This window comes from Entelurus aequoreus, linkage group LG14 (assembly GCF_033978785.1).
Source record: "Entelurus aequoreus isolate RoL-2023_Sb linkage group LG14, RoL_Eaeq_v1.1, whole genome shotgun sequence".
Classification (NCBI taxonomy): Eukaryota; Metazoa; Chordata; class Actinopteri; order Syngnathiformes; family Syngnathidae; genus Entelurus; species Entelurus aequoreus.
The window spans coordinates 40,308,520-40,334,603 of NC_084744.1; the positions used below are offsets into that span (position 1 = coordinate 40,308,520).

The 26,084-nt window shown below is 37.4% G+C and overlaps 1 protein-coding gene across 1 annotated transcript in view; it reads right to left on the reverse strand.

Moving 5' to 3' along the window:
- The window catches only part of LOC133664893 (electrogenic aspartate/glutamate antiporter SLC25A12, mitochondrial-like), a 69,652-nt gene extending 46,638 nt beyond the window's left edge, over positions 1-23,014 (reverse strand). Inside the window, exons 1-4 of the mRNA XM_062069896.1 lie at positions 22,848-23,014; positions 22,429-22,482; positions 7,841-7,983; positions 4,416-4,531 (exon numbers count right to left, since the gene is read on the reverse strand). Coding sequence (XP_061925880.1) covers positions 4,416-4,531; positions 7,841-7,983; positions 22,429-22,482; positions 22,848-23,000 — 466 coding nt within the window. The 5' untranslated portion in view covers positions 23,001-23,014. The remainder of the gene's footprint in view (positions 1-4,415; positions 4,532-7,840; positions 7,984-22,428; positions 22,483-22,847) is intronic.
- Positions 23,015-26,084: the final 3,070 nt, after the last annotated feature.

Consider the following 26,084-nt stretch of genomic DNA (forward strand, 5'->3'; position numbering starts at 1 on the left):
ACTCGTAAGTGCTGCTATTTAAGCTATTTTTAGAACAGGCCAGCGGGCTACTCATCTGGTCCTTACGGGCTACCTGGTGCCCGCGGGCACCGCGTTGGTGACCCCTGGGCTACGGTGTGTTGCCTAGCTAGGAAGTAGTCTTTGCCATGAAGTTGAATGTGCCAGTCTGGTCTTATGTTGAGTGTTTATACTGTAAGTATTGTACATATTACACACCAGCTGTTTATTTCTAACACTTGGCTGGTAATAAACTGTTAAATGTTTACAGTAAAATCACATACAGTAAACATTGCTGTCACTTTTTGATTTTACAGGAATCGATACAAAAATCAACAAGAACTAAATAAGGTGTGAATGCTCCAATGCTGAAGTTGAAGTGCAATGCTGACAGAATGTACCGGTAGTATGAATGTAAGAATAGTTTGAATGTTGGAATTGTTTGAATGTTGAAGCATTTGAATTTCCAGGGAAACCGGAATTTGGTTTGGAACTTTGGAAAGTGTTAGTTTGAATGTCCAGGATGAGTGGAATGTATTGATGTTGGAATGGTTTGAATAGGTTGAAAAATTTGGGAATTGTGGAAGTTAATTCTGAATAGGGAAAATGTCCCTAAAAACTGAGGATTCTAGGAAATCCTGGATTTTTTTATTTTTTTTTTACAATTGTTGAAAAGGAGCAACACAATTCCTGAACAGGCTGAATATTTTGAAGTTGGAAGGGTTTGAATCGGATAAAAAATGTGGGAGTTGTGGAACTTTGAAAAGGGTTCAATTCTTTTCAATGGGAACTTCATGGAAATTTGGGAATTTCGGGAAAAGAGGGAATTTTTTGGAAAATGCAAAACATTTTGAATGTTCTGAATGACTTTCAATGATTGGTGCTAGAATTTTTTAAATCGGTAGAGAAATGTTGAAGTAGTAACATTTTTAATTGAGAAATGGTATTACGGAATTCCTGGAATTTTGGGAAAACCGGGAATTTTTCCAGTTCAACTAACAACTTTGTTTTTTGTCCTGATTAAGAGGAATGTTTTGACAGGGGAACGGTTGAAGTGGGTTGAAAAATGTGGGAGGAGTAGGTGCCAGAAAAAAGGGTGAAAAAAGTGTTTGAAAAAACTGGAATTCTGGGAATTCCTGGAATTTTTTTTTAATTGATAATTGATAGTTTGAATTTCCAGGATGAGTGGAATATGTTGAAGGTGGAATGGTTTGAATCGGTTGAAAAATGTGGAAATGGTGGAAGTTTCAAAAATGGCCATTTCATTTTGAATGGGAAAAATCTCCCAGAAAACCGGGAATTATTGGATTTTGTCAAGGGAAAGCCCGCAATCTCCGAATAGGCTAAACAATTTGATGTTGAAACGGTTTTAATCAGATGAAAAATGTGGAAAGTAAAGGGCGCCAAAATCTAGAGAATAATAATAATAATAATAAAAAAACATGTGTGTGAATGTTTTGTAGCATTCCCACAATAAAAGCATGACTGAATGTGGGCTGCTCAGCTTCATCGTCCGCCTCTCTATATGAAGTCCAAAGTGAGTACAACATGTAATGTGACTTTTATTCTACACTGATTCAATCCCATTTTAGGAATGGTCAAATAATTCCAACCAAACCTTGCCTATACATTTAGAAAAAGGTTTTATGATGGCAACAGTTTGACACATTCACTCTATTGTTGCAGCTTCCTTCCACTTTACAAAAGCATGCCATCCATTTTCTACCGCTTGTCCCTGTCGGGTCCCTGGCAGAAGGAAGGGTGCACCCTGGACACCCTCATGACTTTAGTCCATTATGTCAACTTGAAAACTCTAATGAACATAACTTATTTGTCCACAATCTATAACAAGGTTGTGTTTTCAGTGTCATTCTGTCAGGAAGATTAAGCAACAACTAACTACTGAATACTTTTTGGAAGGAATCCAAACATTTGAACATAATTGAACAAATGACAACAAAAAGTAACCCAATCGCTCCTGAATAAACAAAAAGGTGCTAATAGCAGTCAGCCTTGAAATAAAGTTTGACAGTGTCACTTTCATATTCAGTAGGTTACGGGAAATTGTTCATTGCATTTGAGCTGCCTCCAACTAAAGATAGTTAATGAATATAATGATGAAAGTGTAGTTCATAGGGATGGCAATCTTACAACAACTCACCATTTAATTACATTCTGATTCTTGCAGTTATTCATAATAGATTCTTCATTCAATCCGATTCTCCTTTTAAACATATTCTCACAATATATTATTTGAAATATGTATCATAATAAAACCTTTTCAAAACAAGTAATAAAAGCTTCTCTTTTGGCTTCTTTTTTTTCCCCCCGATAGATTCTTAAAAATTTGAATCGATTCAGAATCATAATAAATAAGAATTGCAATTCAGATATTCATCTAATTTTTTCCGTCGCCCCAGATAGTTAAAACCTTGTTCTGCATGCAATTACAACATACTGTACATACTGTACATACTATACTATGTCTGGCATGTCAGTCAAGAAGCCTCTGCTCTCTCCAGACATTGTCATTTCCCAGATTTTTATTACAAACCCCGAAACCAGTGAAGTTGTCACGTTGAGTAAATGGTAAATAAAAACAGAATACAGTGATTTGCTAATCATTTTCAACTTATATTCAATTGAATAGACTGCAAAGACACGGGAAAACTTTATTTTTTGCAAATATTAGCGCATTCGGAATTTGATGCCTGCAACGTGTTACAAAAAAGCTGGCACAAGTGGCAAAAAAGAGTGAGAAAGTTGAGGAATGCTCATCAAAGACTTATTTGGAACATCCCACAGGTGAACAGGCTAATTGGGAACAGGTGGGTGCCATGATTGGGTATAAAAGCAGCTTCCATGAAATGCTCAGTCATTCACAAACAAGGATGGGGCGAGGGTCACCACTTTGTCAACAAATGTCTGAGCAAATTGTTGAACAGTTTAAGAACAACATTTCTCAACAAGCTATTGCAAGGAATTTAAGGATTTCACCATCTAACGTCGGTAATATCATCAAAGGGTTCAGAGAATCTTGAGAAAACACTGCACGTAAGCGGCAAGGCTGAAAACCAACTTTGAATGCCCGTGACCTTGGATCCCTCAGGCGGTACTGCATTAAAAAGCGACATCAGTGTGTAAAAGATATCACCACATGGGCTCAGGAACACTTCAGAAAACCACTGTCAGTAACTACAGTTGGTCGCTACATCTGTAAGTGCAAGTTAAAACTCTACTATGCAAAGCCAAAGCCATTTATCAACAACACCCAGAAATGCCGCCGGCTTCGCTGGGCCCGAGCTCAACTAAGATGGACTTAAACAAAGTGGAAAAGTGTTATGTGGTCTGACGAGTCCACATTTCAAATTGTTTTTGGAAACTGTGGACGTCGTGTCCTCCGAAACAAAGAGGAAAAGAACCATCCGGATTGTTCTAGGCACAAAGTTGAAAAGCCAGCATCTGTGATGGTATGGGGGTGTATTAGTGCCCAAGACATGAGTAACTTACACATCTGTGAAGGCACCATTAATGCTGAAAGGTACATACAGCTTTTGGAGCAACATATGTTGCCATCCAAGCAACGTTATCATGGACGCCCCTGCTTATTTCAGCAAGAAAATGCCAAGCCACGTGTTACAACAGCGTGGCTTCATAGTAAAAGAGTGCAGGTACTAGACTGGCCTGCCTGTAGTCCACACCTGTCTCCCATTGTAAATATGTGTGAAGGCTAAAATATCAGAAGGGAGACTGTTGAACAACTTAAGCTGTACATCAAGCAAGAAATGGAAATAATTCCACTTCAAAAATGTGTCTCCTCAGTTCCCAAACCTTTACTGAGTGTTGTTAAAAGGAAAGGCCATGTAACACATCTGGGACGGCGTGGCGAAGTTGGTAGAGTGGCCGTGCCAGCAATCGGAGGGTTGCTGGTTACTGGGGTTCAATCCCCACCTTCTACCATCCTAGTCACGTCCGTTGTGTCCTTGGGCAAGACACTTCACCCTTGCTCCTGATGGCTGCTGGTTAGTGCCTTGCATGGCAGCTCCCGCCATCAGTGTGTGAATGGGTGAATGTGGAAATAGTGTCAAAGCGCTTTGAGTACCTTGAAGGTAGAAAAGTGCTATACAAGTATAACCAATTTATCATTTATTTATTTATCATTTAACACAGTGGTAAAAATGTATTTTTTGCAATGTGTTGCTGCCATTAAATTCTAAGTTCGTGATTACTTGCAAAAAATAACAAAGTTTCTCAGTGCGAACATGAAATATCTTGTCTTTGCAGTCTATTCAATTGAATATAAGTTGAAAAGGATTTGCAAATCATTGTATTCTCTTTTTATTTACCATTTACACAACGTGACAACTTCACTGCTTTCGGGGTTTGTACATGATACTGTCAGACTACAATATACGTACCAAATGAAATGTCCCCAGTGCCGGTCTTGTCAAAGAGTTGAAAGGCAACTATGAACAGGGCGTCGGGAGCGCATAGAACTGATTCAAAGGCCAAAAACTCCTGGAACGAGATTAACCTGTTGGGACAAACAAACAAAAAGTACAGTATATACACTCAGCAGATATGTCATTGAAATGAGTTCATATATTTTACCTCGGTTTTGACTGAGATCTCTCAAAAAGGTCAATTTCATTACATTTCAAGTCCACTTTAAAGGCAAACTATGTTCACACCATGACCTTGTAAGTGGCAATGATCCAGCAGTCTGTGTAAACTTTTCTTTTCACTCTTTTCAAAGTCAGTCAGGAGTGTAAAAAAACGACTGACAAAGATGGGCAATCAGTAAAAATTTTTACTTATAAGCAACATAAAAAGCGCCTGTCTTAAATTGAGCACAAAATGTGAGGCATTAACACAAACTGAGGTGTGGAATTCTGATGATTCAGCAGTGAAATAACCAGTTGGAACAGTAACAGAACTGTATATGGAACAATTGAGCAATATTTTGACTTACTAACAGTTCAGAAATATAAATTAGAAAGTGTCTGTGAGCTATTTTCTTGTATCTTGTTGACAGCATGGAATCTACATGTCACATTTATATAGGAGCAGCTGTCTTTGACTACAGTCTTTATTACATATAACATATATTGATTAAAAAAACAATGGAAAGTTCTTCTAGGATTACTGTGATTGTCATGGATCCATTCTAGATAAGAAGCTGCAGTGTAAACTAAGTGTTACTTGCGTCGTAATCTATCGTGTTTTGGAATCTATTTTTAAATAGATTGGGGCGGTATAACTCGGTTGGTAGAGTGGCCGTGCCAGCAACTTGAGGGTTCCAGGTTCGATCCCCGCTTTCGCCATCCTAGTCACTGCCGTTGTGTCCTTGGGCAAGACACTTTACCCACCTTCTCCCAGTGCCACCCACACTGGTTTAAATGTAACTTAGACATTGGGTTTCACTATGTAAAGCACTTTGAGTCACTAGAGAAAAGCGCTATATAAATATAATTCACTTCACAATTCACTTCACTATAAATAAATGACTTTTGCAAGAGTGAGTGGAGACTTTTACCATGGAAAATATGATTTCCAGGAGGAGACCAGTTAAGAACACTTGGTCAAGATTAAACAGGTTTCAACAAGTCAAATGTAAGACTTTTTAAGATTATAATGAATACAATTTAAGACCATTTCTCATCATTACTGGTGAAGAAGTACAAAAACATGAAGGAAAAACTGAGGCCCGGAATTGATTTAACTACTGGATATGAATGAATTCACCGCTCTTTTTTATTTATTTATTTTTTTTACAATTGTTGAAAAGGAGCAACACAATTCCTGAACAGGCTGAATATTTTGAAGTTGGAAGGGTTTGAATCGGATAAAAAAATGTGGGAGTTGTGGAACTTTGAAAAGGGTTTATTCTTTTCAATGGGAATTTCATGGAAATTTGGGAATTTCGGAAAAAGAGGGAATTTTGGGGAAAATGCTAAACATTTTGAATGTTCTGAATGAGTTTAAATGATTGGTGTTAGAATTTTTCAAATCGGTCGAGAAATGTTGAAGCAGTAACATTTTTAATTGAGAAATGGTATTATGGAATTCATGGAATTTCGGGAAAACATAATTACAGGTGAAGAAGTACAAAAACATGAAGGAAAAACTGAGGCCCGGAATTGATTTAACGACTGGATATGAATGAATTCACCACTCTTTCACATTGGAAATCAAAATGCTTAACGTAGCTAAAAACACCAACCATTGGCCAATATTGCTAAGGATATTTTTTTGATTCCATTGAAATCCAAAGCCTTCATGCCCAATGTTCTAAGGTTTTTTTTTGCGGGAGGTGCTTCATATCGGGTGTTTTTACAAAACAACAACACCCGGAAAGTTGGCCACGGTGGAGGAAAGCACAACGACATATTGTCTGGGGAAGGGACTGCTAGCAATTCTGCTGAAGCTAAATGGTTCACTTTTGTAGTGTATTCATCGGTGGTAACTGAGCAAAAATATTTACAGTAGGGCTGGGCGATATGGCCTTTTATTAATATCTGGATATTTTTAGGCCATGTCACGATACACGATATATATCTCGATATTTTGCCTTAGCCTTGAATGAACACTTGATGCATATAATCACAGCAGTATGATGATTCTGTGTGTCTACATTAAAACATTCTTCTTCATACTGCATTAATATATGCTCATTTTAAACTTTCATGCAGAGAGGGAAATCACAACTAAGTCAATTTAGCAAAAGTGTATTTATTAAACAGTTATTAAGCAGTGGCACAAACATTCATGTCATTTCCAAAACAGAAAGTGCAAGATTGTCAGAGACATTTTAAAACAAGCTATGAGTGCACTTTTGTGCATGATGTCACTAAGATGACTTATCAAAACAACACTAAATTAAAGTGCACTTTTTGTACAGAACGCCACTACAATAGTTTAAAACAAATAAAGTGCACTTTTGTGCATGATGTCACACAAGATATTTCAATAAGTGTCAAATACAAATGAGCTGCATAATAGGAAATCAAATAGTGTATGTCCTTCGCTATGTGGTAGGTTCCTGCAGACGTTATCTCTTTTGTTGTTGACTATTTTTTTCATACGGTGTTGATCTGGAAATGGTTCCTTGGGCATTTTGTTGGTGTGGCATTGAACTGAGATGTTGACATGTGGCGTTTCAAGCACTCTTCATTCTCTAGCGGGTGACTTTTCAAATGATACTACAAATTAGCAGTGCTGCTACTTTTTGTAGCAACGCTTTTGCTGCATACTTGACATATTACGGTTGTCTGTTCAACATCTTCCCGCTTGAAGCCAAACCACCGCCAGACGATGGACCCCCTGCTTTTTTTCTTGGGAATTAGTTCTTCCTTCATTTGTTACCAGATTGGCACCTTCTTTCTCTCGTATTACCACTCGCACCACTGCTAACGTTACCCATGCCGCTACCTCTCTGCTCGGCGAGGGCGTATGACGTTGCACGCGCGACAGTATGTAAGAAGGTGCGCTTGTTTTATGTCTCTGTGAGAAGGAGAGACAAGAAAGAGTGAGAAGAGCCTGTAGTGTAATGCCCGCAACTAAAAGCAACTGCGTGAGAACATATGCTCGAATATCACGATATAGTCATTTTCTATAACGCAAACCCACGATATATCAAGTATTTTCGATATATCGCCCAGCCCTATTTTACAGTACAACGGTCTTCAAAAAATTGTAAAAACTACTCTTCCTAAAATACTCCGGTATAATTCATAAAAGCAGTATACCGCCCAGCCCTAAATGAATTTATGACGGTCATTTCCGAAACGACTGTATTTAGAAATCATCACCTTTTTTCACAAAGTTTGGACACAATACTCACCCATCTTTAGTAGTGTCCGCCACTCCAGCTATCAGGTTGACAGCTTTGGGATTATGCTGTAGCTGGTCCTGCAGACCCAGGTAATTTTGCACAAAGTCTTTTGGTGTCAAGTAATGCTCTCCATCCTCCACCACGCTGGCATACTGCACACAACACAAACAAGCCCTTGAGGACACAAGTGTACTTATTCATGCTTTTTTTTCTGTGTGGCAAAAGAGAATAAACAAAGTGTCCCTTTGCCTGGCAACAGTGGTCAAAATGGGACAAACTGCCACAATCCCAATCCTACTATTATCAGGTGTGGGTGTGCTTTGATAGAACTTTGGTGCAGCAGGGAAAAAATAAATAAAATCCCCAATACCATCAAGCTGGGTTTCTTATCTCCAATCTTTAAACCTACTGAAACCCACTACTACCGACCACGCAGTCTGATAGTTTATATATCAATGATGAAATTTTAACATTGCAACACATGCCAATACGGCCGGGTTAACTTATAAAGTGCAATTTTAAATTTCCTGCTAAACTTCCGGTTGAAAACGTCTATGTATGATGACGTATGCGCGTGACGTCAATCGTTGAAACGGAAGTATGCGGACACATTGTATCCAATACAAAAAGCTCGGTTTTTATCTCAAAATTCCACAGTATTCTGGACATCTGTGTTGGTGAATCTTTTGCAATTTGTTTAATGGACAATGAAGACTGCAAAGAAGAAAGTTGTAGGTGGGATCGGCGTATTAGCGACTGGCTGCAGCAACACAACCAGGAGGACTTTGACTTGGATAGCAGACGCGCTATCCGACGCTAGCCGCCGACCGCATCTATGATCGGGTGAAGTCCTTCGTCGCTCCGTCGATCGCTGGAACGCAGGTGAGCACGGGTGTTGATGAGCAGATGAGGGCTGGCTGGCGTAGGTGGATAGCTAATGTTTTTAGCATAGCTCCGTGAGGTCCCGTTGCTAAGTTAGCTTTAATGGTGTCGTTAGCAACAGCATTGTTAGGCTTCGCCAGGCTGGAAAGCATTAACCGTGTGCATGTCCATGGTTTAATAGTATTGTTGATTTTCTGTCTATCCTTCCAGTCAGGGGTTTATTTCTTTTGTTTCTATCTGCAGTTAAGCCCGATGCTATCACGTTAGCTCCGTAGCTAAAGTGCTTTGCCGATGTATTGTCGTGGAGATAAAAGTCACTGTGAATGTCCATTTCGCGTTCTCGACTCTCATTTTCAAGACGATATAGTATCCGAGGTGGTTTAAAATACAAATCCGTGATCCACAATAGAAAAAGGAGAGAGTGTGGAATTCAATGAGCCAGCTTGTACCTATGTTACGGTCAGAGCAAAAAAAGATATGTCCTGCACTGCTCTCTAGTCCTTCACTCTCACGTACCTCATCCACGAATCTTTCATCCTGGCTCAAATTAATGGGGTAATCGTCGCGTTCTCGGTCCGAATCGCTCTCGCTGCTGGTGTAAACAATGGGGAAATGTGAGGAGCTCTTCAACCTGTGACGTCACACTACTTCCGGTACAGGCAAGGCTTTTTTTATCAGCGACCAAAAGTTGCAAACTTTATCGTCGATGTTCTTTACTAAATCCTTTCAGCAAAAATATGGCAATATCGCAAAATGATCAAGTATGACACATAGAATGGATCTGCTATCCCCGTTTAAATAAAAAAAAATAATTTCAGTAGGCCTTCAAAGGCCAACAGCGCAAATTACAACATGTCCCACTTCAGGTCCTAAACTTTCTTCTAAGGTTTATTAGAAAGTCGTACACAGAGTAGTAACAGTATCTGAGGAGATAACCTTATACCATCACCCACAGCTGTTCTAAATGAAGCAGTTGTGGCTTTCCACTCCTAAAAGTAGTCTGCTTTCATTTGTCCTTGCCCTATTGAAAGTGTCACCGCCAGACGACTGTACAAGTACTGACATGTAAAGAGCAGCGCAGACTGTCAAAGCGAAAGCACATCCACTGGTATACAATTCGATCGCAGGCAAAAGAAGCAAAACGAAAAGACATGTTAAGCTCTGGTCATTGAATAATTATCTATAATTGAACCTGTGATTGGCCTGTGAGTACAGGAAATCCCACGCTACACACAAACCCTTCAGTTACACAACATAATAATACATCAAGCTTATGATGCCTCAAAACACTGCAGCAATTGTATTTTTTACTCATTTTACTCACACAACATGTCTAAGACTTCTCTCCTCCATAAAGAATAAATACAAACTACAGCTGTCCATTTTTAGATGGCTGGTACGGTAAAACCTCCATGTACAAACTTCATTGGTTCTTGAACACAATCTCCTGCTGGCCCCACTATGGACTGGACTCTCACACTATTATGTTAGATCCACTATGGACTGGACTCTAACACTATTATGTTAGATCCACTATGGACTGGACTCTAACACTATTATGTTAGATCCACTATGGACTGGACTCTCACAATATTATGTTAGATCCACTATGGACTGGACTCTCACACTATTATGTTAGACCCACTATGGACTGGACTCTCACACTATTATGTTAGACCCACTATGGACTGGACTCTCACACTATTATGTTAGATCCACTATGGACTGGACTCTCACACTATTATGTTAGATCCACTATGGACTGGACTCTCACTATTATGTTAGATCCACTATGGACTGGACTCTCACACTATTATGTTAGATCCACTATGGACTGGACTCTCACACTATTATGTTAGATCCACTATGGACTGGACACTCACTATTATGTTAGATCCAGTATGGACTGGACTCTCACACTATTATGTTAGATCCACTATGGACTGGACTCTCTCACTATTATGTTAGATCCACTATGGACTGGACTCTCACACTATTACGTTAGATCCACTATGGACTGAACTCTCACACTATTATGTTAGATCCACTATGGACTGGACTCTCACACTATTATGTTAGATCCACTATGGACTGGACTCTCACACTATTATGTTAGATCCACTATGGATGAATTGTTTTTTTAAAGTTGCAAGTGATAAATGCTTATTTAGTGAAACGAAGAGAAATGTAAAACTGCAAATTTTTAAACGAGTCATAATCGATTCTTGAGGCGGCCAAAGATTCCCACCTCTAGTGATGAACATCAGCATCCATCATTTTTATCTCTTCTTTAAAGGGCAACTGCACTTTTTGGGGGGAATTTTGCCTATCGTTCACAATCATTATGAGAGACATGACGCCAGATGGGCTTTTTTTTTTTTTAATAAATGCAATGGAGCCTATGGAAGCCTCTCAATTATGCCTACAGAGCCATTAAAAAACATCCAAACACCTCCATTAGGGTTTTATATACATGATGTAAGTATATATGTAATGTAGTAAATGGCACATTCATAATAATATTTTTTGTTTTGTTTTTTTGTTTACGTATTTTGATCATTGTAAGCATATGTGGCGCATTAATTAAAAAAAACGCATCCCAACGTGTATAAGGTCTGCTGTCATTAGGATGCAGACTGCTGGGATGTTAATATATTCCCATTTAGATGAAAAATGTCTCATAATCCTTAGGAAGAAATTGGGTGGGAGGGTGGTAAGTGTGGGGGGGTCAAGCGTCTCTTTGTGTCAGTGCCAGTTCTGGTTCCTAAATGGCTGTGAAAGTGTACCAACTTGTCGGATTACATCCTCAGCCATCTACTTTCCAAGTGAGATGTATGATTTATGATCTACAATAAACTTCCAAGGAGCAGGGAAGCAAGGAAGCAGCAGACCACTCGATGATGTAAACGTAGGGACACACGGTAGTGATCACGTCTCCGCTATAAATAATTTGTCTGCGTTAGCGCTTATAATAACAATATTTCTAATACTTGGTTAATATTCAAGTCACAAAATGTAAATGGGGTATTGTTGGCGCTTTTTGAATGGGTATTTTTTCTGATTTTATGGGCGGAATAGTGGAGCCCATTGGCGCTGCTGTAAGCAGACTTTTATTTACGTTTATTTAATATTTAGAGTGCTTTTTTTGGTTTGTTTTTATCCATCCGTCGTCATGTCTTTCATAATGATAGCGAATGATAGGCAAAATAAAAAAGTGCAGTACCCCTTTAACTTCAAGTCACTCTTCACAATTAGAGTCAAAAGTCCATCCATCCATCCATTTCCTACCGCTTGTCCCTCTAGGAGTTGCGGGGGGCTGGAGCCCATTCCAGCTTCACTTTAGGCAAATCCTTTTTCAAACTATAAACCAGATATATACATGATGTACATTTACATAAAGGAGGACGGGTGCATAAGAGGGATGTTTCATCCTGGCGGACAGTAAGTTAGAGTGTATTACATGCAAGACCGATGTTATTATTTAGGTTAGGTATTGTTGATCCACTAAACTGGGACCTTTGGCTGCCACTGCTCAGGGACGACCCATAACTGCTTTATCCCACCAGTGTGACAGCTGAACCGCAGCAGCCTTAGAATTAAAATGTCGTATCCCTTACATGTAAATGTGCCAAACACAAGTGGTGGCACCTGGAAAGCTAAACGTTCCTGAGGTCATGCGAGGTGTAATTAAAACAAAATTTGAGAAGAGGGATGTCCCGTGTGAAGTCAAGGTTGGTCATTTTGCCAGGTTTTGTCTCGCTCCCTACTACAAGATTGACTTTAGAAGATACATTAAGTACGTGCACTCACAATCCAAAGAGTAAATTGTTATTTTACAATGGTAGTGTTTGACCTTTAGCAGTCGTTGACTTATTTTTACACATGCAGTACTATTAAGAATGCTATTTTGATCTCTAGATTTCTATCTTAAAATGTGTTTATTGGGGTTCAGACAATAGATTTAATCAGACTGAAATGCTGAATCAATATACTTTAGGTACCTACACTTTTTTGGGAGTTTTGTCTATCGTTTACAATCATAAGAGACAAGAAGACAGATGTATTTTAATGCATTCTAACTCCTAAATAAACGTAAATAAAAGTCCACTTACAATGGAGTCAACGAGAGGTACCCGGTACTCTGTTCCTTCTAAATAACCATCCAAAAAGCACCAACAATACTCCATTTACATTTCGTGACCTGAATTTTAACCAATTATTAGTGATACAATATTGTTATTATAAGCGTTAACGCAGACAAACTATTTTTAGAAACGCGTTATCACAGAGAGCTGATAAGCTTGTTGCTGCTATATTGACGTCATGAGCTGGTGAGCCACTTTCTCCCTTCGGTGCTGGTCAAAGTTTATTTTAGATCATAAATAACGCCTCTCACCTTGATAGTAGAAGGATGAGGACATAATCCGACAAGTTGGTACACTTTGGCATCCAATTTAGGCCCCCGAAATGACGAGAAACACACGAAAAGACCCTTGGTTTACCACCCCCCTTTTTTTCTTCGCGAGGATTATGAGTCATTCTTAATCTAAATGGGAATATATGAACATCCTAGCAGTACTAGTGACCGCAGATATTGTACAGTAAGTGATGTTTTATTATGTTTGTTGGCTCTTTTGAAGTCCGCAGTGAATCAGTTATGTTGTGGAAGGAAAAAGCAAACATTGTGATGCTTTTTTTTTTATTAAAAGCACTTTTTTTGGAACATTACCTATCGTTCACAAACATTATGAAAAACATGACGACAGATGGATTTTTTTAAATGCATTCTGAATATTAAATCAATTCGATCAAAAGTTTGCTTACATTTGAGACTATGGGAGGTTCAATTCTGCCTACAGTGCTCCTAAAAAAACATCCAAACATCTCCATTGAGGTTTTGTATACATGATGTAAGTATATATGTAATGTAGTAACGGGCACATTTATAATAACATTTAATATTTACATATTTTGATCATTTTAAGCATACGCGGCGCATTAATTTAAAAAAACACATCACAATGTTTGCTTCTTTTTTTTTCTTCATCACCGATTCCTAGTCACTGCAGACTTTATGAGAGATAACAGACATAATAAAACATCACTTACTGTGTAAGGTCTGCTGTCATTAGGATGCTGACTGCGAGGATGTTAATATATTCCCATTTAGATGAAAAATGTCTCATAATCCTCGCAAAGAAACTAGGTGGGGGGTGGGGGGGACCAAGTTCTTTTTGTGTCGTTCTCGCCAGTTCCAGTCCTATAAGGTGGTCAAAGTGTCCCAATTTGTTGGATTATATTCTAAGCCATCTTCTTCCCAGAACAGATAGATGATGTATGAGCTACAATAGACTTACAGGGGGCAGGGAAGCAAGGAAGCAGCAGACCACTCGATGATGTAAACATGGTGGCAAACTGAAGTGATCACGTTCTTAACCTTGTTGGAGGTACCGAACCCCACCAGTTTCATGTGCGCATTCACCGAACCTTTCTTTAGTGAAAAATAAAAAAATAAAAAAAATTTCAAATTCAAGACAAAGTTATATGTTTTTGGTAACACTTTAGTATGGGGAACATATTCTAAGTAACAAAGACTTAATTTAGAGTTATTTGGACACTAGGGGAACATATTCTAAGTAACAAAGACTTAATTTAGAGTTATTTGGTTAGGGTTAGTGTCAGGGTTAGAGGGTTAGGGTTATAATAAAGCCATGCCGAATAAGGCATTAATAAGTACTTAATAATGACTAGTTAAGAGACAATATGTTACTAATTTGCATGTTAATAAGCAACTAAATAATGGTGATGTTGTTCCCCATACTAAAGTGTTACCATGTTTTTTTACTGGTGCATAAAACGAACCATGCATGAACATCACCTTGTTCAAACAACATAAACATAAACTCACAACAAATTACACACCTGCAAGCCAGTCAGCTGTTGCTGTATCCGTAATACGCTGATAGGGAGAAGTTTGTATTTACACGATGAGTCGGGTGTGTTTTGACCTCCGCCGAACCCCTGAGGCTGCTGACTCACCGAATCCCTAGGGTTCGATCGAACCCAGGTTAAGAACCACTGGTATAGATGTTTTTAAGCATTTTATAGCCTCCATTGTAAGCAGACTTTTCGTCACATTCATTTACTAGTTAGAATGCATAAAGGAGGGGTGTCAAACTCATTTTGGATCGGGGGCCACATGGAGAAAAATCTACTCCCAAGTGGGCCGGACTGGTGAAATCGCGGCACGATAACTTAAAAATAAAGACAACTTAAGCGTGTTTTCTTTGTTTAAAAATAGAACCAGCACATTCTGAAATTGTACAAATCATAATGTTGTTGTTTTGTTTTTTTACACTTACATGTTGCGGTTAATAATATTTATACTTTATTTGTCGTTATTTATATTTTCTGAATAAATTATGTGATAATGTTGGTGTTAATTTTCAATCTATCAAGATAAAAAAATATATATCATAATCCAATTACAGGATGTTATTTATGTAGTTTGATCATTTTCCTCGATTGATGTACTAACATCATGTGGTTTATTTTGTACATATGTAGCATCATCTACAAAGATACAAAGAATTGCTATTGCGACATCCAGTGGACACATTTAGAACAGCAGTTTCTTTCATTCAAAAATTTCAGGTTAATTTTTATACCTAGCAAACTCATCCCGCAGGCCGGATAAAACCTGTTTGCGGGGCTGTACCTTTGACACCCCTGGCATAAAACAAAGAACACCACATATGTTCTTATCTTACATAGGGATTGTGAATGATATGCAAAACTCCCCAAAAAGCGCACTTCCCCTCTAAGTCTAAATTGATATGACCCTGAAGGAAGGAGAAAAGTCTCAACATAACTGTCACAAAGAGTTGGAAGACGAAATCTGCACAAGCCAGTAGTGTGCACGGTTCTGAAGTTAAGACCTTTAACACCCTTTAAGTCTCACAGTCCATTTTAGAGTCGGGATTGAATTTCAAGCTGCAGCAGAGATAGCTGAGGAAACACAAGCGCCACATAAACTGGCAGAGCAAAAAGAGCCGACTTGTGCCAAGAAAGACAGAAAGGGAGCAGGATAAACAGAAACAGCGAGGGTGCAGACCTTCCAGCCAAGTGTTTTCATTGCACTCTCGCTGAATTAACATGTAAAGTGAAAATATTAATTTATTGCTGTGCTGCCTTTTCTTCATGACATTATTATTGTGTTTCTTATTCAGCCTCACAGTAGGCCTCGAGTAGTTCTTAATCAAATTACACAGGCAGTCAGAAAGCGCTACCAGTAATTAACTCTTCCACCTGAATGTGTGTCACAAATTACACAGACGGTCCTCTTATGGCAGTGGCAAGTAGAAAAGGACCGCATAAAGACTTTAGGAAGTTCACACTCCAAACTGTATCAGCGTGATTTACAAGTGGGAGTCAAAAAAAACAATTAAAAGCTACAGTGTATAACTTAAAGCAGGCTGCTCCAAAATTAGTCGCAGCATTTGCTTGACCTTTAACTGAACCATGTGACCCATCCACGTCAGACTATACACGCAAACTGCAACGTTCAGATCAGTTGAGTTTGTCTTTATTTGGAACATGCATGCATACAACATGATACATCACACATGCAAGCGTACAACATGATACATCACAATTTCCAGTTTCTCTATTCAACATGTTCGAGAAGGAGTAGGAAGAAGCAGAGCTTATTTAATCCTACCCCTTTTCTTTTAGATAGCAGTTGCTAAAACATTTCTTCACTTCCTGTTCTCAATTTAGTCACAATATACTCCATAAGTACGGAGCCCCTAAAGCAGGCCTGGGCAATTATTTTGACTCGGGGGGGTCCAAATTTAGAGAAAAAAATGTGTCCGGGGGCCGGTATATCTGATTTTTAGGAACACTAATACAAAACCTCACAATAATGTCTGATTGAATGCTAAAAACGTTATGGAGTTTTACGTTTTTTAACTGAATGAGACACCCAGAATGTACATGAAAATAAAGGATGTGGGATTTACAATATTAACTATGAAGGATAAAACCCTGAATATTGACAACATATGAACGTCACACCCCCTCTCCATCCACATATTTTACAATCAAGCGAAACGCAACAAAAATGCAACAAGCAGCGAAATATGAACGTGAAGGGTAAAAAAATAAACCCACCTACAATCTGATACATGTGATATATCACTAAGCTTTAGAACTTTGTTGTAAAAATCTCCTTCCACGTCTGTCCCTGACACCCACATTTCAGGCTGACACTCTGTGGAAACGCTCCCCACCCACACTGCTTGGTGCCTCGTCTGAGCTGCTGTGACTTAGATGACCATAGTAACTAATTAGATGACCCTAGTAATTAATTAGATTACCATAGTAACTAGTATATCATGCAAAAGCGCATATTCCAGGCATTGAAATACTTAGTATAGTTGAAGACTTACGGTCATTAGAAAACATCACTGCACATCATAATGGCAGCTACACTTTACATCTTAAACATCTAAAAAAAATGTTGGGAATGTTGAAAAGCTCAACGGGCCGCATGTGGCCCCCGGGCCTTAATTTGCCCAGGTCTGCCCTAAAGGGACATGGAGGGGAAAAAAATGTTTTGCCAGATCTCGCAAAAGGTTTTTTTCCTATGTCAGTGAACCGGAAGTAAAACAGACAAAGCGATGGAGGAGCCTAGCCATCAACCGTGGGAGAAGTTTATTGATTTATGTTTTAGTATTGGCCTAACATATAAAGACATCAAATCGTATGATGGTCCCACAACAGCTGATGGGTAGGCTCCAGCATGCCCCCGCTCCTCCATCGCTTTTACATCCGCTATGAGCTGTCGTCACATCCGCTTTTCATCCATTCTAACGTGCCGGCCAGTCACAAGATATGTGCGGCTTCTGTATGAACGCACACGGGAATGTAACGCATACTTGTTCAACAGCGATACAGGTTACACTGAGGGTGGACGTATAAACAACTTTAACAATGTTAGAAATATACACCACACTGTGAATCCACACCAAACAAGAATGACAAACACATTTCGGGAGAACATCCGCACCGTAACACAACATAAACACAACAGAACAAATACCCAGAACCCTTTGCAGCGCTAACTCTTCCGGGACGCTACAATATACACCCCCCGCTACCACCAAACCCCCCCCCCCCCCCACCCCCTTGTAGCTCCCGTAAGAGTTAGTGCTGCAAAGGGTTCTGGGTATTTGTTCTGTTGTGTTTATGTTGTGTTACGGTGCGGATGTTCTCCTGAAATGTGTTTGTCATTCTTGTTTGGTGTGGGACCACAGTGTGGCGTATATTTCTAACAAAACTTAAAGTTGTTTGTACGGCCACCCTCAGTGTAACCTGTATCGCTGTTGAACAAGTATGCATTGCATTCACTGTTGTGTGCGTCCAGAAGCGGCACATATTATGTGACTAGGCCAGCACATGTTTGCCTGGATGAAAAGAAGATGTGAAGCGGATGTGATGATTTTCGGGACGAGCACTGAAATCTGGTACTCTCTCGGGAGGGTTGGCAAGTATGAGAATTAGCGGTGAATGCAGTGTTACCGTGGCAACGCCGCTGAATATAATCGGCGGGCCAGCTCCAGTGTTAATTTGATATCACCTCAAGGGCCAAGTGAAATTACACGGCGGGCCAAATTTGGCCTGCGGCCCAGAGTTTGACACCCATGCTATAGCTCTTGTCTCAAAGTAGGTGTACTGTCACCACCTGTCACATCACACCCTGACTTATTTGGACTTTTTTGCTGTTTTCCTGTGTGTAGTGTTTTAGTCCTTGTCCTGCACTCCTATTTTGGTGGCTTTTCCTGTTTTGTTGGTATTTTCCTGTAGCAGTTTCATTTCTTCCCTGAGCGCTATTCTCCGAACCTGCTTTGTTTTCGCAATCGAGACTATTTAAGTGGTTTTTATCCTTCTTTGTGGGGACATTGTTGATTGTCATGTCATGTACGGGGTGTACATTGTGGACGCCGTCTCTGCTCCACAGTAAGTCTTTGCTGTCGTCCGGCATTTTGTGTTTTGTTTACTTTGCAGCCGATTCAGTTTTAGTTTCGTTCTGCATAGCCATGCCTAAGCTTCAATGATGATAATTACTGGTGTGCAAAATTTTTTTTGAAAATTACATAATCTCCCATGGCACACCAGACTGTATCTCACGGCACACCAGACTGTATCTCACGGCACACCATACTTGCCAACCCTCCCGGGAGAGTCCCGAATTTCAGTGCCCCTCCCGAAAATCTCCCGGGGCAACCATTCTCACGAATTTCTCCCGATTTCCACCCAGACAACAATATTGGGGGCGTGCCTTTAGCATCCTCTCTCACCTGAAACCTTCACCCTTTAACAACCGCATGCTGTCCTCAGTCACGTCCGCTTTTCCTCCATATAAACAGCGTGCCGGCCCGGTCACATAACATCTGTGGCTTTTGGAACTCAGTGCACACACACCAACTTATCTGGATTCTATAAGAGATTCGATAAGGAATCGGTTCGATAAGAGGGTTCGCTAATGGCATCGACATCGATAATTTCCTAACGAACATCATCCATATCCTCCTTCTTTTATTTATATATATATATATATATATATATATATATATATATATATATATATACACAAATAAATATTTGAATTTCAGTGAATATATACTGTATATATATCATATATTTCAGCTATATATACTATATATATATACTATATATATATATATATATATATATATATATATATATATATATATATATATATATATATATATATATATATATATATATATATATATATAGCTGTAATTCCCTGAAATTCAAGTATTTCTTATATATAATATATATATATATATATATATATGTCTTAATTAGATTATCCAAAAAATAGTGCTCGATACCGTGGTAGAGCGTAATATGTATGTGTGGGAAAAAAATCACAAGACTATTTCATCTCTACAGGCCTGTTTCATGAGGGATTTCCTCAATCCTCAGGATTGAAAATCTCCTGAGGATTGAGGAAATCCCTCATGAAACAGGCCTGTAGAGATGAAATAGTCTTGTGATTTTTTTCCCACACACATATATATATATATATATATATATATATATATATATATATATATATATATATATATATATATATATATATATATATATATATATATATATATATATAAAATAAATATATATTTATATATATATAAAATAAATATATATATATATATATCAATGACGTGGAGGCAGGTGAGGCGGGGCCGCATGTGCCATCATGGAAAGAAAAAAAAAGTAAAAAGAAAAAAAAAAAATTTAATTGTTATGTGTATCCAGTGATTATACTCTAAAGTTATTTTCCATTTAACTTCACCAGTTTTAGATTATTTTTATTCAAAATCGCTGAATTTTCACATTTGCCGTTCAAATACTGAGAAGAGACTTGCGGTGAGTCAGCAGCCAGTTGAGCCTCACCATGGATTGCGCAATGACTCGGCTAACTGCTGGCCTGCTGTGCAGTGAGACCGTATTGCTATATGAATTATCTTATACATTTCCATAGTTTAGTTAGCTGAGGTATATAATGTACAGTGTATTTTGTCAACAACTGTATGTGTGTAACATATTTCTTGTGCTGAGCAATCATAAAACGGCTGCGAAGACGCACTGGGTGAGGCTCGCAGTAATCCCGCCTCATGGTGGTGGAGGGCGCTAGTGATCCCAGGGATAATTATTGCGACTACTCGGCTGCAGAACAAGTGACAACAAGCTACAGTTAGCAGCGATCGTTTATTTTTTCCTCTCGCCTGGACTTTTAACATGGAGAATTACATATCTAAAATAAAACAGTTTTCTAAACTGGACTTTCAATCGAAGCAGGAGGTAATAATTAAAGGAATATCTCCATCGAGACAGAGAGACTTTTAAAACTGAAGAAAGATAAGGAAGACTTCTATAAACAATTTATCGATGCTTTTGTTCAGAAGGAGTGGCGCATGGACTTCATTTATAAGTAAAGTTAAGACCATAATAACTTTTTTTTAATTAAATGTGCTTTTTTGTGTGCTACAGTTTGTATGTGTAAAGTTAAAGTTAAGTTAAAGTACCAGTGATTGTCACACACACTAGGTATGGTGAAATTTGTCCTCTGCATTTGACCCATCCCCTTGATCACCCCCTGGGAGGTGAGGAGAGCAGTGGGCAGCAGCGGCGCCACGCCCGGGTATCATTTTTGGTGATTTAACCCCCAATTCCAACCCTTGATGCTGAGTGCCAAGCAGGGAAGAATGCTGGTATGAGCTTTTAAACATAACCCGTTAACTGCTGCCAATCAAATGGTGAATAAGATACTCTTTAGGGTTCACATGTGATGAAGTCAGTGCCTCACCAGCCATGAACCTCACCGCACGTCACTGATATATATATATATACATATATAAAATATATATATATATATATATAAAATAAATACTTAAATTTCAGTGAATTACAGCTATATATATATATATATATATATATATATATATATATATATATATATATATATATATATATATATATATATATATATATATACACATTATATATAGCTGAAATATATAATTCAAATATTTATTTATATATATATATATATATATATAAAATATATATATGTATATAAATAAATATTAGAATTTCAGTGAATATATACTGTATATATATTATATATTTCAGCTATATATAATGTGTATATATATATAACTGTAATTCACTTAAATTCAAGTATTTCTTTTATATATATATATTATATGTATATATATATATAATATATGTATAAAAGAAATACTTTTTTTTTTTAATTCAAGTATTTCTTTTATATATATATATATATATATATATATATATATAAGAAATACTTTATATTCATTTTTAAATTCAAGTATTTATTTTTTATATATATATATATAAGAAATATTTTTCACTGAAATTCAAGTATTTATTTTATATATATATATATATGTATATATATATATATATATATATATATATATATATATATATATATATATATATATATATATATATATATATATATAATTCAAGTATTTCTTTTTTATATATATATATATATATATAAAAATAAATACTTGAATTTCAGTGAATTACAGCTATATATAGCTATATATATATATATATATATATATATATATATATATATATATATATATATATATATATATATATATATATATATATATATATATATACACACCCCCCCAGCGGGCCTTTTGAATATCTCCCTAATTCTGAGGTCTCAAAGTTGGCAAGGCACACCAGTGTGCCGCGGCACAGTGGTTGAAAAAGACTGGTCTAGAACATCCATCCATCCATTTTTTACCGCTTATTCCCTTCGGGGTCGCGGGGGGCGCTGGAGCCTATCTCAGCTACAATCGGGCGGAAGGCGGGGTACACCCTGAACAAGTCGCCACCTCATCACAGGGCCGACACAGATAGACAGACAACATTCACACTCACATTCACATGTTTAGTTTTATTTAATCTTGACGTGACTCTTGCTACTTTATGTTGTATATTTTTGACATGAGATTTCCAGTTCAATTCATCAACAATCCTGATACCTAGAAATGTGCTTTCATTCACTCTTTCAATTTATATTCCGTCTATTTGCTTTTGTAAAAAGCTCACAAATGAGGTCTTACCTTTAAGAAAATGGCCTTCAAGTCATGGGGGTCTGCTCTTTGGGTCGCTTGCACCTGTGACACACAAGGAGAGTCAGTACGTTCAAGTCGCATCTTGAACAAGCAAAAAGTGGTCGGACCGGTTCTTATGTGAAGCTTTGACTCTTTTCATTAGCTTAGACTTTTAGTAAAGATGGGAAAAACCACACAAATCAGCAACAACACGGCCCTCCGATGGGCGGGAGAAGCAAAACGACACATCTTGACAGCCGCGTCAAGACGCCTGCTGGAGCCCGGCTGAGACGCGACTATCCGGGATGTGCGGTGACTACGAGCAGGGGCAGATGCCCTGGAGCGCCCCGGGCTACGTGGACGACCCACACGGCCGAGTGGGCGCCTTTTAAAGGTTAAAATCTGATAAGAAGTAGTGACGGAGTCACCTTGACCGCCATGCTGGGTGTGACGTCAGCTGTAAGGAAGTAGCGCAGGCGCCGAGTGCAGACATCCAAACTTCTTCCTCTCGATCCGAGGGCGGCAAGACGCCGGGAGTTCAGACGGGAACGCTGTCCTTCAGTGACGTCATCAAACCGCATGGACTCTTCTGGAAACCACGATGGTCAGTTTAAAATTAGTTCCAATCGAAAGTGGGAACGTGTTCGTTCAATAGATATGACGTCATTATTGTTTGGAGAGGCTATTTAAAAAAAGGTTTTTAAATTTTATTTGACGACAACTTCTTGTACATAAACCTGAATGTATACATTTGGTGGGTGGGGTTTCTTACGTACTTAGAGAGTCTGTTGGGGAGAGAAAAATAACACTTTTTTTTAAAATTTATTTTATAAACCTTAATTTATAAATTACAACCTTAACAAACAAATTGAGAAATAATAATAATCAATAAAAACAGTACAAAACAGTGCCTGGGGGTTGTAAACTCAATAAAGTAACTAAAATAGAATGCAATATATGCAAAAGCTATATATATATATATATATATATATATATATATATATATATATATATATATATATATATATATATATATATATATATATATCCATATCCATTTTCTACCGCTTGTCCCTTTTGGGGTCGCGGGGGGTGCTGGAGCCTATCTCAGCTGCATTCGGGCGTAAGGCGGGGTACACCCTGGACAAGTCGCCACCTCATCACAGGGCCAACACAGATAGACAGACAACATTCACACTCACATTCACACACTAGGTACCATAAGTACAATCTATTATATAGCATTATTCACATATCAATAATGCTATATAATAGATTGTATTTATATCATTCACATGTGAATAATGCTGTATAATAGACTGTATTTATATTATTCACATGGGACTAATGCTGTATAATAGACTGTATTTATATTATTCACATGTGAATAATGCTATATAATAGATTGTATTTATATTATTCACATGTGAATAATGCTGTATAATAGACTGTATTTATATTATTCACATGTGAATAATGCTGTATAATAGATTGTATGTATATTATTCACTTGTGAATAATGCTGTATAATAGACTGTATTTATGTTATTCACATGTGACTAATGCTGTATAATAGACTGTATTTATATTATTCGCATGTGAATAATGCTGTATAATAGACTGTATTTATGTTATTCACATGGGACTAATGCTGTATAATAGACTGTATTTATATTATTCACATGTGAATAATGCTGTATAATAGACTGTATTTATATTATTCACATGTGAATAATGCTGTATAATAGACTGTATTTATATTATTCACATGTGAATAATGCTGTATAATAAACTGCATTTATGTTATTCACATGTGACTAATGCTGTATAATAGACTGTATTTATGTTATTCACATGTGACTAATGCTGTATAATAGACTGTATTTATATTATTCACATGTGAATAATGCTGTATAATAAACTGTATTTATATTATTCGCATGTGAATAATGCTGTATAACAGACTGTATTTATGTTATTCACATGTGACTAATGCTGTATAATAGACTGTATTTATATTATTCACATGTGAATAATGCTGTATAATAGGCTGTATTTATATTATTCACATGTTAATAATGCTGTATAATAGACTGTATTTATATTATTCACATGTGAATAATGCTGTATAATAGATTGTATTTATATTATTCACATGTGAATAATGCTATATAATAGATTGTATTTATATTATTCACATGTGAATAATGCTGTATAATAGACTGTATTTATGTTATTCACATGTGACTAATGCTGTATAATAGACTGTATTTATATTATTCGCATGTGAATAATGCTGTATAATGGACTGTATTTATATTATTCACATGTGAATAATGCTGTATAATAGACTGTATTTATATTATTCACATGTGAATAATGCTGTATAATAGACTGTATTTATATTATTCACATGTGAATAATGCTGTATAATACTGTATTTACATTATTCACATGTGAATAATGCTGTATAATAGACTGTATTTATGTTATTCACATGTAAAAAATACCTAAGTGTTTATTGTCTATTGTGAGTGAACTGTGGTGTTGAATTCCCCCCAGGGATCAATAAAGTACTTTCTATTCTATTCTATTCTATTCTATTCTATTCTATTCTATTCTAGAGTGTGGCTAAACCTTACTCTCTCATGATTCATTTAAGGGGAGCTGCACTTTTTATGGAATTTTACCTCCCTATGTAAGACAAAAACACACATGTTTTTCTTTTTTTAATGCATTGTAATTTGTGATATACGGCATGTACAAGATGTACAGGGCTAACCGCAAGATCAAGCTCTCCACCAATGGTACAATGGTCAAGTTCTTAGAAAGGAGGAATGAGTCTTCGACAAAAAATACTTTTGAATTACAATCATTCTAGTTAGCCACACATCCATCTTACACAAATTTCCCTCATCGATAGCATTGGACTGGCCCACATCCTGGTGAACTCTCGTTGCTTCTTTGTCCTCGGGCTTGCCCCCACCCTCGGAAAACCTTGCAGTCTTTGGACTTGTCTGCTCTTTTATTATAAATAAAGTGAATAATTTTTTGCTCTGCAAACTTGTTCTATTTACTTGCCTAACAGAATTGCTATTGTGACATCCAGTGGACACATTTAGAACAGCAGTTTCTTTCATTTAAAAATGCAGTTCAATTTTCCACTTACCAAACTCCTGCGGTCTGTCTGTTTGACACCCAGCCATGCATTTTAGGTTAATCAAGGTTTATATTGTTTGGTTTTTTTTTGGTTTGTTTCTTGGTAAGTAAAAAAAAACTGCTTAAAAATAACTGTAATATATAAACGTTTTGTACCTTAATTGCTATGGTTACTATATTTGAGGAAACCTTTAGCGTTGATGCACATGAATGAGCATGCTCAGTATAGCGTTGGGCAGCAAATTTTTATGGGTCGCAAATTTTTCCAGAACACCGTCAGAAACTTGAGGGTCACTTTTTGTTTGTCACAGTCCTTCTCTCCCCCACAACACCACCGCTGTCAAGAGCCCATGAGACCAACCGCACAGATTTGGATTTGACAATAAAAGCTCTCATGCAAAATCCTCTCTGCCTACTACGCTCACCAAATAAGGGTCTCAGAAAAATAACTTACAAAATATACTTTAAAAGCCTGTTCATTGGTTACACTTGTATTATTCTTTGTA